This window comes from Hemiscyllium ocellatum, chromosome 11, assembly GCF_020745735.1.
Source record: "Hemiscyllium ocellatum isolate sHemOce1 chromosome 11, sHemOce1.pat.X.cur, whole genome shotgun sequence".
NCBI classification, from domain to species: Eukaryota; Metazoa; Chordata; class Chondrichthyes; order Orectolobiformes; family Hemiscylliidae; genus Hemiscyllium; species Hemiscyllium ocellatum.
Window position 1 is genome coordinate 43,815,144 of NC_083411.1, and position 19,379 is coordinate 43,834,522.

General features: G+C 42.2%; 1 protein-coding gene across 1 annotated transcript in view; it reads left to right on the forward strand.

Moving 5' to 3' along the window:
* Positions 1-19,379, forward strand: part of LOC132820319 (sodium- and chloride-dependent neutral and basic amino acid transporter B(0+)-like) — a 69,726-nt gene that overhangs the window by 36,535 nt on the left and 13,812 nt on the right. The window contains exons 9-10 of the mRNA XM_060832343.1: positions 6,190-6,315; positions 10,093-10,211. Of these exons, the coding sequence (XP_060688326.1) occupies positions 6,190-6,315; positions 10,093-10,211 (245 nt within the window). The remainder of the gene's footprint in view (positions 1-6,189; positions 6,316-10,092; positions 10,212-19,379) is intronic.

Below are 19,379 nucleotides of genomic sequence, written 5' to 3' on the forward strand. Positions count from 1 at the left end.
AAGAAGTTGTCAAGAAGTTGAATCTCTTGTCAAGAGGGAGAAGAAGGCTTGTGTTAGGATGAGATTTGAAGGCTCAGTTAGAGTTACAATTGAGAGTTACAAGTTTGCCAGGAAAGACCTAAGACAGCCAGGAAAGACAAGTTAGACAGGCGAGGAGGGGACATGAGAAGTTGTTGGCAGATAGGATCAGGGAAAACCTTTCTGTGGGTACATAAGGGACAAAAGAATGACCCGAGTAAGAATAGGGCCAATCAAGTGGGAAATTTTGCATGGCGTCAGAGGAGATAGGGAAAGTGCTAAATGAATATTTTTCATCAACATTCACATTGGTAAAAGACAATATTGTCAAGGAGAATACTAAGAAACAGGCTACTAGACTAGATGGGATTGAAGTTCACAAGGAGGAGGTGTAAGCAATTCTGGAAAGTGTGAAAATAGATAAATCCCCTGGGCCAGATGGGATTTAACCTCGTATTCTCTGGGAATTCCAGGGAAGAGATTATCAAACCTTTGGCTTTGATCTTTATATCGTCATTGTCTACAGGAATAGTGCCAGAAGACTGGAGGATAGCAAATGTTGTTTCCTTGTTCAAGAAAGGGAGTAGAGACAACCCTGGTAATTATAGACCAGTGAGCCTTATGTCGGTTGTTCATAATGCGTTGGAAAAGGTTTTAACAGATTGAATTTATTCTCAGCTTAATAGGAATAAGGTGATTAGGGATGGTTAAAGTGGTTTTGTGAAGAGTAGGTCATGCCTCACAAACCTTATCGAGTTCTTTGAGAAGGTGACCAAACAGATGGATGAGGGCAAAGCCAATATGTGGTGTATATGGATTTCAGTAAGGCGTTTGATAAGGTTCCCCATGGTAGGCTACTGCATAAAAGACAGAGGCATGGGAGTGTGGGCAATTTAGCAGTAACAGGCAGAAGATTCAAAAGTTTGAAAACATTTACCAACAGGTTCAAGAACAGCTTCTTCCCTGGCATTATCAGACTCTCAAATATTTAAGTTGATCTCTCTCTGCACTTTCTCTGTTGCTGTAACACTATATTCTGCTGTCTGTTCTATTATCCTGATGTATTAATGTATGGTACGATCGACCTGGCTAGCACCAGGGGTGGCACAATGGCTAAATGGTTAGCACTGCAGCCTCTCAGCGCCAGGGACCTAGGTTTGATCCCAACGTTGGGCGACGGTCTGTGTGGAATTTGCATCTTCTTCCTGTATCTGTGTGGGTTTCCATTGGGTGCTCTGGTTCCCTCCCACAGTCCAAAGGATGTGCAGGTCAGGTGAATTGGTGTTAGGTGCATTAGTCACTGGGAAATGAGTCTGGGTGGGTTACTCTGCAGGGAGTCAGTGTGGACTTGTTGGGCTGAAGGGACTGTTTCCATGCTGTAGGAATCCAATCTAATACTTATCTCCAAACAAATGACAGGAGTAAATCCAATTATACTGGGTCGAGAGAAAAAAGCCTCACAAACAGCACAAGAAATCTGGGTAGAGAAGTGAAGTGATTTATTGGAATTTGCCGGGAGATCACATGTCATTGTTATGACATTTGGGCCTGTGGAGAGACTTTTTTAAGGAGATTGGGAGCCACAACAAAAAAAAAGCATCAGAAAACATCCAGTACTGCAGGAAGCAGCAGGAACTCCTCAACTACTGCAAAATAATTCAAACGTCAAAATGATGAAAACTTAAAAAAGAAACAGAAAGGGAAGGCATCCAAATCTCACAGCAATAAAGCTTTAATCAGAGAGATGGATCAAAATAAATATAGAATTGGACATTTTGGAGACTGTTTTCAAGATCTAGACCAGTTCACAATTGGATATCCAGTCAGACCAGAACAAACAATACACTTTCTGTCATTGGAAATGTTGTTGTTGATTTAACTGCTCAACAAGGAGTTCGTGAAAACTAAGGAATCAGATTAACTGAAAATTTTAACAGCTTTTGCCTCGACTTGGAAGTAAATATTAAAGACTGTAATGTCTCCAGTTAAGAAGGAATGTTGGCTGTAAATTCACATCAATATTTTTGTAACGGTTCTGTATCACAATTTAACACAATGCTCCGAAAGATAGAATGGATAGTCAAACAAATATTTCAATAAGATTATATTCACAGTCTCAGTCTAATTCCATAATAAGTTGCTATGTCTTTATCTCAACTACAGAGTGATGGAGAAGGCATTTGACAGGGGAGGTGGCTTCATTGGTCAGTGCATTGAGTATAGGAGTTGGAGCATCATGTTGTGGCTGAATTGGACATTGGTGAGGTCATTTTTAGAATAAAGTATACAATTCTGGCTACCCTACTATAGGAAACATGTTGAAAAATGTGTTGCTGGAAAAGCGCAGCAGGTCAAGCAGCATACAAGGAGCAGGAGAATTGACGTTTCGGGCAAAAGCCCTTCTTCAGGAATGAGGAGGGTGCGCCAAGCAGGCTAAGATAAAAGGTAGGGAGGAGGGACTTAGGGGAGGGGCGTTGGGAATATGATAGGTGGAAGAGGTTAAGGTGAGGGTGATAGGCCAGAGAGGGGGTCGGGGCAGAGAGGTCGGGAAGAAGATTGCAGGTCAAGAAGGCGGTGCTGAGTCCGAGGGTTGGGACTGAGATAAGGTCGGGGCAGGAGAAATGAGGAAGCTGGCGAAATCTGCATCCATCCCTTGTGGTTGGAGGGTTCCTAGGCAGAAGATGAGGCACTCTTCTTCCAGGCATCGTGTTGCCATGGTCTGGCGATGGGAGGAGGTGTAATCTAGATAGCTATAGGAGTTGGTCGGTTTATAGTAAATGTCCGTGTTGAGTCGATCGCCCGAGTTAGAAATGTAGAGGTCAAGGAAGGGGAGGGAGGAGTCTGAGATGGTCCAGGTAAATTTGAGGTCAGGGTGGCAAGTGTTAGTAAAGTGGATGAACTGTTCAACCTCCTTGTGGGCGCACGAGGTAGTGCTGGTATTGTCATCGATGTAGCAGAGGAAAAGGTGGGGGGTGGTGCCAGTGTAGCTGCGGAAGATGGACTGTTCCACATATCCGACGAAGAGGCAGGCATAGCTGGGGCCCATGCGGGTGCCAATGGCTACTCCTTTGGTTAGGAGGAAGTGGGGGGATTGGAAAGAGAAGTTGTTCAGAGTGAGGACCAGTTCAGTCAGTCGAAGGAGGGTGTCAGTGGAAGGGTACTGGTTGGGTCAGCGGGAAAGGAAGAAATGGAGGGCTTTGAGGCCTTCGTGATGGGGGATTGAGGTGTACAGGGACTGGATGTCCATGGTGAAGATAAGGCGTTGTGGGCTGGGGAAGCAAAAATCATGGAGGAGGTGGAGGGTGTGGGTGGTGACCCGAACGTAGGTGGGGAGTTCTTGGACTAAGGGGGACAGGACCGTGTCGAGATATGCAGAGATGAGTTCAGTGGGGCCGGAGCAGGCTGAGACAATGGGTTGGCCGAGGCAGTCAGGTTTGTGAATTTTGGGCAGGAGGTAGAAACGGGCGGTGCTGGATTGTGGGACGATGAGGTTGGAGGCAGTGGTTGGGCGATCCCCTGAGGTGTTGAGGTTATGGATGGTCTGGGAGATGATGGTCTGGTGGTGGGAGGGGGAGTCATGGTCAAGGGGGCAGTAGGAGGAGGTATAGGAAGCATGTTGTCCAACTTGAAAGGATGCAGAAATGATTTAGAATGATGTTGATGTAACTGGAAAGTTTGAGCATTAAGGGAGAAGCTGAATTGGCTGAGGTTTTTCCCCCGGAAGGTTAGAGGCTAAGGGATGATCTTTTCAACATTTACAAAATCACGAAGGGCATGGATAGGACAAATAGATATGGTCTTTTTCTGAGGCAGGGAAGGCTAAAACAAAAGGGCATAGTTTTAAAGTGAGAGGAAAACATTTAAAAGAGACCAGAGAGGCAACTTTTTCATGCAGAGGGTGGTGCATGTATGAAGAAAGATGCCAGATGAAGTGGTAGAGGCAGATACAATCACAACATTTAAAAGGCATCTGGACAGGTGCATGAATAGGAAGGATTTACAGGGATATGAGCCAAATGTTGGCAAATGAGACTAAATCAATCTAGGATATCTGGTTGGCATGGACAAGTTGGATCTAAGGGTCTGTTTCCATGTTATACATTTCAATGACTCGATGAGAGTGTCAGTTCATGAAAAAAACAAATTCTTACAATTTATACTTTCTGTTTATTTGAAAATGGACTTTCCTGAATTGAAAATGGCTGCTACTTGTCCGATAATTTGCAAGTTTCCTACCAGTTCTAGAAACTTTCACCAGTATCATGATGAAAGATAAAGCTAAACCACCATCAGTTTAGAGTCTCACAACTTCCATTGTATGGATGTTGCATTCATAGAATAGTGGTTACTCTATCTTCCCAGTTAGACTTGGTAACAAAAAGGAGCTATCAATCTTCTTTACACCTGAAAAAGCACTAATGGTCCATCATCTCACTCAACCAATCAACAGCAGCTACTGACCAGATCACAAAAATTGACTTGTGCATTTGAAACCGACTCATCATGCCTTAGAACCAAAATTCCTCTTCATCCTGAAAATTTGAATTGTCAATCCTGGAGTCTGCTTGTCTTATCTTCGTCCAACCAAGTCTGCAGTTAATGCCCATTCTTCTAAATATCTGACTTATGGGTAATTCTACAGCCAGATACCAGGCATAACTTAGGTCTTAATCACCACAAAATCTAATTCTCAGGGATTTTCCTGTTAGAACCTGAAAAGTTAATCAAATGACATATACTACAATCATGATTAAAAGGATTTCTGCAATGTCTGCTTATAATCAACTAAATCGGAGTCTGAGCTGCATCAAAAATGTACCTTCACTGTATGTTAACTTTTGAATTCAGACAAAGCAAGTGAATGAATGTCCATGATTTTGGATTTTAAGTTATTAATGTTAACAAATTATTTCACTTCCTTTTGTTTCTTCCTTGTATGCTTGAGCATGCGCAAGTGTTGCAAAACCCACTCCCTGATGTGAACGGATGATTAAATCGTACATTTAATTTAATCCTAAAGAGAGACTTTGGAAATTGGACTCCACAAAAAAAAGGACTTGAAGAAAACATTCAACAACCTGTTTGAAAATTAATGAAGAAAGATATAAAACACATCCACTTACAGTCTGAAGATGAGAGCAAATAAAATAATATAATTTAACCCATTTCACTCATGTCTGTAATAAGAGTCATGAACGATTTCTGTTGTGGGCAGAGGCACTCATGTAAGTTGTTTGTAGATGACAGTAATGTGTTAAATGTTTGAACATTTAACGTAACCATCTCTTGAGAACTTCACAGTTGGACCAAAGGAATGGTAGACTCTAATCCACCCAAACACAAAACCGGGGTTGTGCTTGTTCAGTTCAACTCAGAGGGATCGTAAAGGCAGAGGTTCTGATCTGTCTGGAAATGTCTACTTGTAAAAGGTTTGAAATTTTTTTTTAAACACTGATACAATGAAAGGGGAGTGGCCAGTTCTTCCAGTCCAGGGTTTGGTTTGGTTTGGTTTGATTTTAGCAAGCTGTTTTGTTTTGTAGCTGCTGGTCAGGTTTTAACTGGGAGCCCAGAGAAGCTGTTGGGAACCCAAAGAAGCAGATCCATGCTGATCCTCTCTCTCTCTCTCTCTGTTGGCCTCTCTCTTTCTCTGACATCTTCCCTGCAAGAACCTGTCTTTGATTTTATTTTTTCTTGCCAAGGAGGTGATTATGGGAATGTTGCAAGTATTTGGAACAACACCATTAAGTTGCAATACGGTTCTTTGGGTTTTAGATTTATTCTAAATTCGGTTCTTGTTTGTTCATATTTCATTCAGTAGCCTGTAAATAAATTGTTTTGTTTAAAACTGAGTGGTTAGGCCAGCTGCATCACTCCTGGAATATCCACTGTACACCTGCATAAAATGGCTGGAAAGGTAGGGTCTAGGCTACCTTCTTGAAGTGTTTTGTGGGGGTCTGGCCTGATCCATGATACCTGCCTGACTTCACAATCTTTGGGCACAAGCTTGGCCACCCAATCAGAATGTGCCACATGCCACAGCGGGAGTGCCTGCTGACATTTGTTCACTTCTAGGTTTTCATTGACACCAATGCTGTTAATCTTTAGTTTAGGTTCCATCTGTCTATTGTAAGCATCGCTAACATTACTATATAAATCCTATCCACTGTTTAGGTTTTGGATTGGTTTTTATTGCCTATCCAGAAGCTCTTGTCCAGTTGCCATGGGCACCTTTATGGTCCATTTTATTTTTCTTCATGCTGCTCACTCTGGGACTGAACACTCAGTTTGCAGACTTAGGTAAGAGAGAAATTACTTCCCTTAACTAATCATTTTCTGTTTCTATGGAAGAACGTTATCTGAATCATTATGTTTATATTGTTGAAGTAGAAGTTATTGTTGGTGATATTAGTGGATGAATGAGCCATTCTTTTTCTTGCTGTGATTCTCTGCTTAGTATCTCAGTAGGGCATCAATGTAGTTCAATTAAATAGGTTCACATCGACATTAAGGAAAAAAAACAAAGAAATATGGATGCTGAGATCTGAAATAAAAACAGGAATTACTGGAGAAACTCATCAGGTCTGGCAGCATCTGTGGAGGGAAAGCTGATTGAGCATTTTGCACCCAGTTCTGAGAAGGGTCACCGGACCTGAGACATTAACTCTGCCTTCTCTGCACAGATGTTGTCAGAACTACTAGATTTCACCAGCAATTTCTGTTTTTGTTTCACAGCTGCATTAAGGCAAAATGCCCTATTGGTACTAATGACATAGGCAGGCAGAGTGATAAGTTCCTGGAAAGGGAGTCAAGCAGTTAAGTAATAAATGGCAAAGCAGGGCCTCTAAGGTTGTAATGTCAGGATTTCTCCCTCTGCAATAAGGAGAGGGAGGACTAGACAAGAAAGATAACATAGTTGAATGCATGGCTGAAGTGCTGGTGTAGAAGGGCCTGCGTGGTATAGTTTTCAGAGGGTCAGTATGGACTTATTTAGTCATAGACCCGTCTTCATACTGTAGACTGTCTAAAAAAAGGGAGGGGCACCAATATCCTGGTCAAGAAGATAAAGTCACATGGGATCCATGGTGAGCTAGTATGATGGATACAAGATTGACTTAATCATTGGAGACAGGGAATAGTAGCAGAAGGGTATTTTTCTGACTGGAGATTTGTGACCATTATATTCCACAGGGACTCCTGTTATTTGTAATATATATAAAAGATTTGGAGCAGAATTTAGGTGGCCTGATTCGTATGTTTGCAGACAACACAATGATTGGAGAGCTGTGGATAATGAAGGACAGCCAGAGAATGCAGCAGGATATGGGTAGGCTGGATACTTGGGCAGAGAAATGGCAGATGGAATTTAATCTGGACAAATGTGAGGTGAGGCATTTTGAATGGTTTAATGAGGGAGGGAGGTATAGAGTAAATGGCAGAACCCTTAGAAGCATTAACATTCAGACCGATCCAGGCAATCATGTCTATAGTTCTATGAAAGTGATAACACAAATGGATAAGATGGTCATAACGGCATACAACATGCTTACCTTCATTGGCTTTGACACAGAGTATAAAAACTGGCAAGTCATGTTGCAGCTTTATGGAACTTTAGTTAGGCCACATTTGGAATATTGGAAGCAGTTCTGGTCACCACATGACCGAAAGAATATGGAGTCTTTGGAGAGGGTATGGAAATGTTTTACCAGGCTGTTGCTTGGTTTGGAGAGTATTAGCTGTGAAGATAGTTTGGACAAACTTGGTTTGTGTCCAGTTGACCATCACAGGCTACGGAGCAACCTGATAGAAGTTCACAAAAGTATGAGAGACATGGACAGAATGGATAATCAAACTCTTCTTCACAGGAATGTCAATTACTAGGGGACATAGGTTTCGGGGAAAAGGGGGCCAGTTTAAAGGAGATATGAGGTTAAGCTTAAGAGGCAGGGAATGGGGGATACAGACAGTGTAGAGATAAAAAGTTTTTAATGTAGAAAGGTGTCATGTGTTAGCATAGTATTGGAGGGCTGAATGGCCTGTTCCTGTGCTGTGCTGTCCTTTGTTCCTTGTTCATTCAACATCTGGAGATCTCATAACAGGATTTCTGTTTGATTTTTATTACAATAATTTTCAATCTCACTTTGTTTAGGTCACTCTTTCTTCCCTGTTCTTTGATCAGACTAGCTCATATTTTTTCAGTTTGTTCTGAGGGTCTGTAACCATCTGAGGATAACCACTATGTAATTTGAGGTAGATCTTGAAAGTGTTTCCCAGTGTTAGGCAGAGTAACAGGAACGGGATGAGATAAATGCATTGAGGAATGATGACACTCTCCTGTTACTGCACTGACCCAGAGACACAAAGTCAAATTTCACCTCAGCAACTGAAGAATTTGAATTAAATCAATCAAATAAAGTTGGAAGGAAAATTAAATATTAGGAATGGTGATAATGAAACTAATAACTTGTTAGAAAACGCCATCTAGTATGTGATGTCCTTATGGAAGGAAATTTCTCACTGAAGTCTGACATGAAACTCTAGGTCCACTTTCTGAAATGACCAACGATCATTCAGCTCCTCAGAGACTAAAGCAGTCTGTGTTTGCATGCAGCAAAACCTGGACAAAATACAGAGTACCTAATATTTATACATTTACACCAGACAAGTACCAGACCATGACTAATGCCAATAAAAGGAGTTCAACCAGCTCTCCTTGAAATTCGATCTTTGCTGCTTCCCCACGATCCCTTATCCTGGGGATTATCAACCACCAGAAACTGAACTGGTCCAGCCACATTAATACTGTCGTTAAAAAGAGCAGGTGAGAGTCTGGGAATTCCCAAAGGTCTGCCCACATCAGCAAGGTACAGGTCAGCAATGTAACAGAAAAACTTCCCCAATGCCTGGTTGAGTATGTATCTCAGGTTATGGAGACAATAATTAAAACTGTTTGGAGTCATTGCTACCAGATCATGAATTCTTCCACAGGATGGTCTCTGATTGCTGCTGTCCCACAGAAGATTAACAAGCCAATCAGTTCAAGGGCACTTAGGGATGGGCAAGAAATACTGACCAAACCAGCAATAACCACATCCAGTGAAATAATAGAAAAATGGAGCAAACACTTTCTCAGGGGACACAGGACATTGGGAAGCCCACCATTCAAGTACAACATACAACTTTAGCTTTCTTATTTCAGGAAGTGGAAAATTGCATTGGAGCCAGTTAAAAGGAGAGTCAGTGCGCTGATTGACTCTCCAGGGAAGAATGAATTATTTTATGAGGAAAGATTAGTGATGTACTCATTGAGTTTTGTAAAAGGGGAGGTGATCCTATTGAAATATGCAACTCTCTGTGAGGATTGAAAGATATGAGCTGAGTGAATGTGAAGTGGTCTAGACTGAGCATTACAGTTCAAGACAATGTCTCCATTTGAGGCACAAATGAGGGGCAATGTTTTCTGTTAGATATCATTACGTCTTTGGAATTCTCCACTACAGAAATAGTGGAGGTTGGGCCATTGAATATATTCAAGATTGACTCAGATACACTGTTGATTAACAAGGGAGTGTTGATCTGGGGAACTGGCAGGAAAGTGGAGGTAAGACCACAATCAGATCAGAAACTATCTTATTGAACAGCAGAACAGGCTTGAGGGGCTGAATAACCAATTCTTCCTCCTGTTTCTTATGATCTTATGTTTTCCTACAGCGTGGAACCCTTCCAGTGTTGGAAAGATTGCAGCAGCATCGCTTGTCAGACCCGAGGTTGTCATGGAAATGGCACTCACTGTTGCCGGGCAAGAAGCAGTTTCTGTTGTTCCCCCAATTCTAGCAAAATCACCTGGAGGCAGAATGTACTGGGCCTGTGACCTGACTGTGACCTTTTGAATTTGTCTTCTGTTCGTTTCTCCATTCCTCCCTCCACACATCTCATTGGATTCTGCCTGGGACAGAAGACTTTGTCCTGATCTGTCCCTCTGGTCTGCAGAGCTTCAGTCTCTCCAGTGTTGGGTATCTCTGGGAATTGTGCATGAATTCCTAATCTCATTGAAATTTTGTTTTTTTTCTCTCTCAGAAACAGTTATAACAGCACTGCTTGACCTGTTCCCCAAGTTTCTTCGAACAAAACGCCTTTATTTGACAATTGGTATTTGTTTGATATCTTATTTCCCTGCCCTTCTTTGTGTGACACAGGTATGATTTTTTTAATCATTTGCTCTGCTTCCGTACATAGTTCAGGCCAAAACTAATAAGTGTACTGATAGTACCTTTGTTGAGAATACTGTGACTTGTGAACATTGATTCAATCACAAGGTGTTGGTAGACATTTCGGTGCATTTCTGAGGGAGCAGTGCACTGTCTGAACTGGAGGCTGTTCTGGCCTGAGGGAGCTACAACAGGATGGGAATATGAACAAGACCGTTCAATTTAGAAACAGGAAATATATTCCTAAAACCAGCACACCCAGCTGAAACAGCAATATATGATCAGGGAGGTTTAAAAAAATAATAAGTTAACTTAAGGATGAACAGAAAATGCGAACACCTTGCAGAATGACTGTATCCAAGTGTTCGCAAGAGGAACTAATGACAACAGACCCTCTCCAAACAAAGATGTACAAATAAACTCAAGGAACTCTTAATAAATTCATCATAACTGAGAGCCACAAACAGTCTCAATGAGCTTAAATCATACAGATTCTAAATGTCGGGTGGTGTTTCTAAGTGCACTTAGACTGATGTTGGAGGTTAAGTAGGAGGCAGAGAAAGTGAGCGCGGTGGAGTCGATGAACTCTGAGATAGTCAAACATAATTCATGAACAATGATAAAATGGCTGAGAAAGCAACCCAAATCTGACTTTGTCAAGTTACAGTTAAATCTGTGAATTTGAGGCAACATCGTCAATGGTATGAGTGTTGCTACTGAGAGATGGTTCATTGTAAAACCTTGTGTTAGAACTTGCCTTGTTTTCTGTTGGAAGAGAGTGTTCAGTGTGAGGTACAGACCTACTGGCCTGTAGTTCCCTTGTTTATCGCTAACACTCTTCTTGTGAAAATGAGCCACATGAACTGTCTTCTAGTCCTCTAGTACCTTCCCTGTTACCAGAGAGGAATTTGGTACTGTATCCCTTAAATTTCCTCATCTCCCACTGCAACCTTGAGCACAACTGTATTCCAGGATAGGGTATCTCTTGGACCTTGCAGACTTACTCAATGTTGTTCAGGTTGGGTTTCTCTCAGACCTTGCAGATTCACTCGATATTGGTTGAATTAAAACCCTGTGGGCTCACTGGACTGTTCAGGGTGTTTCTCGGACCCTGCGGGCTCTCTCTCTCTTGCTCTCCCTTGCTCTCTCCCTGCCTACAGTCCGAGGACAAGTTGCTCTGCTCTCTGCCAGGGCCAGCCTCTTCTAGTTTCCTGGCTGCTATCTTGAATTTTCCAAGAACTTGACCAATCAGGGGCATGGAGTTAATTGGTTTGAATCACCTTGAAATGGCTTTCCAAAGCTTGTTAACAATTAACCTTTTGACGTGTCTGCTCTGGAGCCTGGATGTCTTTTTTTTTTAACCAGAATATGCACCTGGTTTTATGTTTTACTGTCAGTTTAAGAGAATATTTTGTCCTCTCCTTTCGAAAAGAGGCAGAGGTGCCGAGCTGTCTCTGTGAAAGTAGCCATTTAATGAGGCCTTGGGGTGAATTTTTAAAGTTGGACCAATGGAAGTATCCTGGGTATAGCCAGCTCTCACATACCAGGTTCTCGAGTTTTTCTTTAGCTTTTCGGTTTAGTTTTTAGTTTTAGTTTTAAGCAGAAGCCTTTGGGGCCTTAAACGAGTTGGAACTTTCAGTCAGAGTCTCCCAGCTGCTACGTTCTGTGCAGTTTCTCTGGATGTTATTTTCCCTCCTGAATTGGGGAAGTACGTGTGAGAATCTATAGTCTGACAGGAAGTGGACTGAGAGTGGGGCTGACAGTAAAGCAAGGCTGTTCCACACACACAAGCATCGAGTGATTAGAACTGATGGATCATCAGGATGTACTCTCCTAATTCTTAGACAGTGACGTCCTGCAGAAAGAAGAGGGACCATGCTGGCTTTGGGCTTTACGGGAGACAAAGAGTGATCTCCGAAAGGCAATCACTGAAGGGATAATGGGGGCGTTAGGGGTGATCTTTCAGGAATCACTAGATTCAGGGACAATCCCAGAGGACTGGAAAATCGCTCATGTCACCCCTCCAGACCCACCCCTCTCCCATTTATCTCTCAGCGCCCCCAGCCCACGAGCCTCATTCCTGGTGAAGGGCTTATGCCCAAAATGTCGATTCTCCTGCTCCTTGGATACTGCCTGACCTGCTGTGCTTTTCCAGCACCACACTCTTGACTCTGATCTCCAGCATCTCCCTATTTAAAAATGGAGTCAGGCAAAAGATGGAAAATTACAGGCCAACTAACCTCAACTTGATCATGGAATTATTGTCCTGTTTGAACAGTGGAGGCAAACGTTTATGAAAATATTTTGTGATGGCATTGTAAGGGTTGCAAAGGAGATTCGGCAGGACATCATCTGGAATGGAGTATTATTGCTATGAAGAGAGATTGGACAGGCTCAGGTATGTTTCTTTGGAGCAGAGAAGGTTGAATAGTGGGACCTGATAACAGTGTCTAAGATAATGAGGGGCAGGCACAGTGTGAATAGAAAGCCGCTGTTCACCTTAGTTGAAGGGTTAATAACAAGGGGGCATAATTTTACAGTGAATGGCAAGAGGTTTTTCACTCAGAGCGTGGTGGGGATCTGGAATGTGCTGACCAGGGTTGTGGTGGAGTGTGTAGTTGAGGCAGGAAATCTCACAACCTTTAAAAAGTATTTGGATGAGCACTTGAAATGTTACCATTCAAAGCTCTGAGGCGAGTGTGGGAAAGTGGAACTTGTGTAGGAGTTTTGACAGTACAGATTTGATGGGCAGAATGACCTCTTCCGTACTGTATGAATCTCTGATTCTATAATGAAACCCTGCAACATTAGGATGTTAGTAAACGACTATCAGCTAAATAAAGATAGACTAAACAGCCTTGTCATTCACAAAAATGTTATAATCTCAACATTGGGTGGTGCAGTTACTCATATAACACACAGAAATATATTTAAATTGGATCAGAAATGACAGAAATAATTTAATAAAGGTAAATGTAACATTGTGAGAGTCAGCAGATGGAAGGTAGATGTAAAATATACGTTAAAGGGGGCTATGGTAGATTGAGGTCATGGGAGAGGAGAGAGATCATGGGAGTTTGAAGCTGTTTTGTGCATTTCATTACATTAAATTTCTCTCTGAATGTAAGCTTTTGCTGTTTTGATGAATGTGTTATCAATATTATTAGCATCATGGAACATAGACTATTGCAGCACAGTACAGGCCCTTCATCCCTCGATGTTGTGCTGACCTGTGAAATCAGTCTGAAGACCATCTAACCGACACTGTTCCATTTTTGTCCATATGTCAATCCATTTAAATTCCCTTAAAGTTGGCAAGTTGCAGGCAGTGCGCTCCACGCCCCTACTACTCTCAGAGTAAAGAAACTCTGTCCTATTTTGATCACCCCTCAATTTAACGCTCTGTCCCCTCATGCCAGCCATCATCATCTGAGGAAAAAGGCTCTCACTGTCCCCCTTATCTAATTCTCTGATTATCTTCGATGTCTCAATTAAGTCACCTCTCAGCCTTCTTCTCTCTAATGGAACAGCCTCAAGTCCCTTGGCCTTTCCTCATAAAGAGCATCCCACCATGCCAGGCAATATCCTAGTAAATCTCCACCACACCCTTTTCAAAGCTTCCACATCCTTCCTATAATGCGGTGACCAGAACTGAATGCAATACTCCAAATGCGGCCGCACCAGAGATTTGTACAGCATAATGTTACCAGGCAGTTAAAACAGTGTGAGAAAGAAAACTCACTCACTTCAATAATTTGCGACCGAGACAAGTAGTGTCCTTTATTTTACCCTTGCAAGAGGGTGCGATGTCCACTGTCTACAAGGCAGGGACACACACACACACACACACACACACACACACACACACTGATTTCAACTAGTACACGATATTTATGTAATTTGGTTCCTTTTTTTTATCCCATTGCTCCTCCCCGTTTATATCTTCCACTTTTCTAAGACCGGCACCCATTACTCCTGTTTATTTCTTGCCTTATCCGGCCTTGTCTGTGACAAAATGCTTATTTCTGGCCTCACAAGGCCATTTAACCACATCCTGCTGTGGCCCATTGTTAGGTATATCCTTTCTTCACCATTATCTACTCCCTCCATCTGTGCTTTCCCCAACCATTCTGATCCTTATGACCTTTTAATTGTGGTTTGTTCCTGTGTTTCTGCAAAAGTGGGAAACAAATACTTACAACTACTGCTTGTGCAAGCATATCTGGCTTAACCTACATCCTCACAGCACCTTATCTCTTTGTCTGTAACATCTACCATTGTTTTGCAGTCACGTTTCATTCTTGCATACAATTTTAGCTAATACGAAAACAATTATGTATTTCCTCCACATAGTTTGCATTCTTGTTGACTCAGCTCTTAGTTGAAACAATTACACACTGGTGTGAGTTCATTTACCTTGCATAAGTAATTATAATTGCAGAAGTAACACTACTTTACCTATATCCCACAATTCCCTTTTTTCTTTAATTACTATTTGTTACCTTCTGCATTTTTCTTTTAAGCATCACCTCCAAAATTCGCAAGCATCATTCCGGAGATTTCATCCATCTTGGTCTCACTCATCCCCTCATTATTTAGTCGATAAAGTTCCTCTGCCTGATTCCCTTTTAGGGACGTCTGTTTCATTAAAGCTGTCTCAATCAGTCTTTGGGTGAGCCTTCCTATACAGGGTATGATTCAACAGCCAATGGCCACCAATACCCCTGCTACTACTCTCAGGGAAGTAAGGATGGAAACCACCACCCTCTTCAATTTTCCAAAGCATGATTCAAGCCATCCTGGGAGAGATGTGTCTACTCCTGACTTCTCAGCCAATTCCTCTGTTAAGGTACTGGATCAGTGGTGCTGGAAGAGCACAGCAGTTCAGGCAGCATCTAACGAGCAGCGAAATTGATGTTTCGTGCAAAAGCCCTTCATCAGGAATAAAGGCAGTGAGCCTGAAGTGTGGAAAGATAAGCTAGGGGAGGGTGGGGGTGGGGAGAGAGTAGCATAGAGTACAATGGGTGAGTTGTGGAGGGGATGAAGGTGATAGGTCAGGGAGGAGAGGGTGGAGTGGATAGGTGGAAAAGGAGCTAGGCAGGTCGGACAAGTCTGGACAAGTCATGGGGACAGTGCTGAGCTGGAAGTTTGGAACTTGGGTGAGGTGGGGGAAGTGGAAATGAGGAAGCTGTTGAAGTCCACATTGATGCCCTGGGGTTGAAGTGTTTCCGAGGCGGAAGATGAGGCGTTCTTCCTCCAGGCGTCTGGTGGTGAGGGAGCGGCGGTGAAGGAGGCCCAGGACCTCCATGTCCTCGGCAGAGTGGGAGGGGGAGTTGAAATGTTGGGCCACGGGGCGGTGTGGTTGATTAGTGCGGGTGTCTCGGAGATGTTCCCTAAAGCACTCTGCTAGGAGGCTCCCAGTCACCCCATTGTAGAGGAGACCGCATCCGGAGCAACGGATACAATAAATAATATGAGTGGATGTGCAGGTAAAGCTTTGATGGATGTGGAAAGCTCCTTTAGGACCTTGGATAGAGGTGAGGGAGGAGGTGTGGGTGCAGGTTTTGCAGTTCCTGCGGTGGCAGGGGAAAGTGCCAGGAATAGAGGTTGGGTCGTAAAATCAAAGGCCATTCTGTTTTCCCATGCCAGCCTACTTGTCACATCAAGCTGTTCTGATATTCCTTTAACCGCATCTCATGTATAATTTATAAATCACTGTTGATTATAGAAAATGTAATTTATCCAATCTACATTTTTATTAATTGTTACCCACCAGAAGAGAGCTGACTCAAAGCCTGCTGCAATCTGGTTGCGAACCTTGAACTAATCGGGAAACACCCCCCCGCCCCCCACCAATCTCCACCCCCCCCCCCCCCCACCCCCAGGGACTCCTACTGAATCGAGATAAATCCTGACATCGAAAGAAGTGTCTAACAGTAATCCCTTACCCCTTCCCTTTTTCTCTATTATCTTTTCCTTCTCAAATGCCAAGGTAAATGGAATTGCCAATTGTACAATTGCATATATCCCTCTCCAATCTGGAGGTAGGGTGGGTCTCAATATTTTGCTTCCACAGTACCACCACAGATCCGCTCGGGGAAACTTTAGTGCTGAATAGTGTCCTCCCTTGTCCGTTTCAGTGACATTCTTAATCTCTGTACTCAATTTCAGCTCCCCCAAATCTCTAGACTGATTTGTACCTTGTCTACGCACACATGACGTGTGATTTCCAACTGAGGCTGAAAACGTAGGGGGTGGGGTGGCTTTTAAATCTTTCTTCTCCAAGGGAGGGAACATCAGAGATAGGGAGGTACAATTCCTATCATTCCATGCAGTCTCATCCTGGTACAGGGCTATCATACATTTCATGCCCTGCCTGTCTCGCTTCCACCCGAGTGGAAATGGAACCACCTGGGCCACTGGCCTACCGGAGACACATGCATAGCAATTACTCCAGTTCAGACTTTTTACAGTATCCTTTACCCATTCACCCCAGGCATTTGCATCCCCGTACCCAGTTTCTATTTCAATGGTCTGTTTTAAGTCCTTTACCTCTATAATTTTTACTACTTTATGGTCATCGGGAGTGGTGAAATATTGTACCTTATTATCCAGTATTTCTTCCCGTTTTCCCTGTCCTACACTAATTCGCAACAACAGCCCGAGAAACCCTTGCCGTTTGTTCTCATTTCTATCCCAAATGTTTCATCTAATTGTATCTCCTAGGTGTCCCCCCAGAATTGCTTCGTGCCATGTGGTTTTCTTTATCATTAGGTATATTGGGTTACACTTTTTATCGGGACAATTGCGAGCTGGCCGGAAGGGGGCTCGGTGTACTGTGACGAGACCATTATACCAAGTATCATCCCCAAGGCCATTCCCATAAGACTTAAGATGTTTCTCTGAGCTGCGGTACTGTCTCTACATCCCCACAATTTACTAAGCTGCATGCATCAGCATCTATTACTTGTGGATTATCAGACTCAGGAACTGTTAATAATACATATGAAAAGGATATTTGACAAAATCCCAATACTAAGAGGGCTAGCATCATAACTCTAAGCATTCCCAGTATTCTAAAAATCATGCTAAAGCCCAAAAAGACTTAATATACAATCCTACAGAAATAATCCCGTGCTCACGTCCCCACTGTATAATCAGTTATTCTAAGTCTCTTTAGCCTGAGTTTCAGTGGTTCTTGCGTTGATCCGGCTGTCCAGACTTCTTCCTCAACTGGAGAATCCACTGGCCCTTTGATCCGAGTGTAGTGAGTCCAGCCTTTCTCCACCGTCCTTATTGCTGTTTTGGTGGTCAAAAGAGCCTGATACGGCCCTTCCCAGTCCGGTTGGAATTTAGTCTCTGTCCATGATTTTACTAAGACGTAATCTCCCGGTTGAATTGGATGAACAGCGAATTCAAGGGGTGGAGTCTGTGCCAATAAAGCCTGTTTCCTGAGGAAAGACAAAGAAGAGGACAAGCCCAGTATATACTTCTTTAAGAACAAATCTTTAGTTTCTGGGATTGGCAGTGGCCAGAGATAGGAACTTCCCGAGGACCTGGGACAGGAGGTATTAGGGAATAAAGCACTGCTTCCTGTAGATTCAGAGCTGCTTTCGTTACCTCATCAGCCAGTTATGTAGCTTTCCATTGTTTAATTAACAATGAATTAATGCAGTCATGTTTTAAATTAACCATGAATCAATATGACAGGTCACTGAGACTGCGTGAAGGGATCCTGCCAATTAATATTGATTCAGGCTAGCACAATCAATTTATTGTAAATATTAATTATTAATTATATATTATATAAATATAAAAATCATTATCTGCAATTCAGGGTGGAAACGCAACAAATGACCAAAACATTTTTAAAACTGTAATTGCGCAGTTCTGTTTGTTTACCAGTCACTGTTTGTATCTGTAATTGTTTTGCTCGAGTACATTCATTTTTAAGAACCTCAACAGATTTCATAGCACCATTTGCAGTTACTTCAGTCGCAATTTGGTGGCAGTATTTTGTTATGAGCGCAAAACTGATTCTTTGTGCTTCTCATCACAAAACCGTTGCCATAATCCAATTAACTCTTTCGTTCCCTCTGCCTTGGGCTTAAATTTTAAGGAAGACCTTGCTGCCCCTGTATCAACTAGGAAAACTACGTCCTCTTTATAAAGTCCCACCTTTAAGTTTATCGAGGGTTCCTGGTGGGTCCCCAGGGGCTGGAACTCCTGACACTCCTATTTTTCATCAAGGTTCATAAACGGTACTGTCTTTACTTCCTTTTTCAAATCTGGACACTCTCTCTTAAAGTGACCCCTCCTTTCACAGTAATAACATCCCGCCTGTGGGGATTTCCATTTCGATCCTTGTTCCTGTCCACCAGACCCCTTAACATCTCTCCCTGACCATTCGGTTTCTTTCTCTTTTTAGTTTTGTCCATTTCTTTATTATCTCATCAACCATGGTTTATCATTATTTTTGCCTTACGCTGCCAGATCAATTGCTGACCCGATTTAACCAACTGCCTTAGGGCCACCTAATGGCCATTCTTCATCACCCAATATTTTATGTAGACCTTGAGAATTTTTTTAAAGAAATATTGTAATATTTCTTGCTCCCCATAACTTCAAATTCCAATTCATCAATTTATGCTTGACTAACTTTAAAGCCTGTTCCTAACTTGTAAATATATTTATATATTTACATTCATTTATTCAGTATTCAACATTTAAAATGTAAAATGCATATAGTTCCCAACTTTGAAATCCACTATAATTGCCCAGTTTTAGTCCCTTAATTTAAATCCAAAATTAGTTTTCTTATGTAGTCCTGATCAATCATTGCTCAATTACAATGCTATAGGTTGTGAAATAATCAGAGCTGCCTTAAAAGAATTTGTCTATTCAAGTTAAAAAGAACTTCTAATGCATGAACAATGGCCGAATCCAAGGTCACAGATATTAACTATAGGATTTTGTTTTTACTACAATCTAATGTTGAACTGAAACTTCAACTGTCCTCCATAAATCACTTTTATGTAAGGATAAAAGAGATTAGTTAGAAACTGATAGTAAGGCAGTCATGACCTGCAAGAAGAACAGGAGTTTTTTTTTCATAATCACTATAGAATCCTTAACCTTAAAAGAAATCATGTTAAG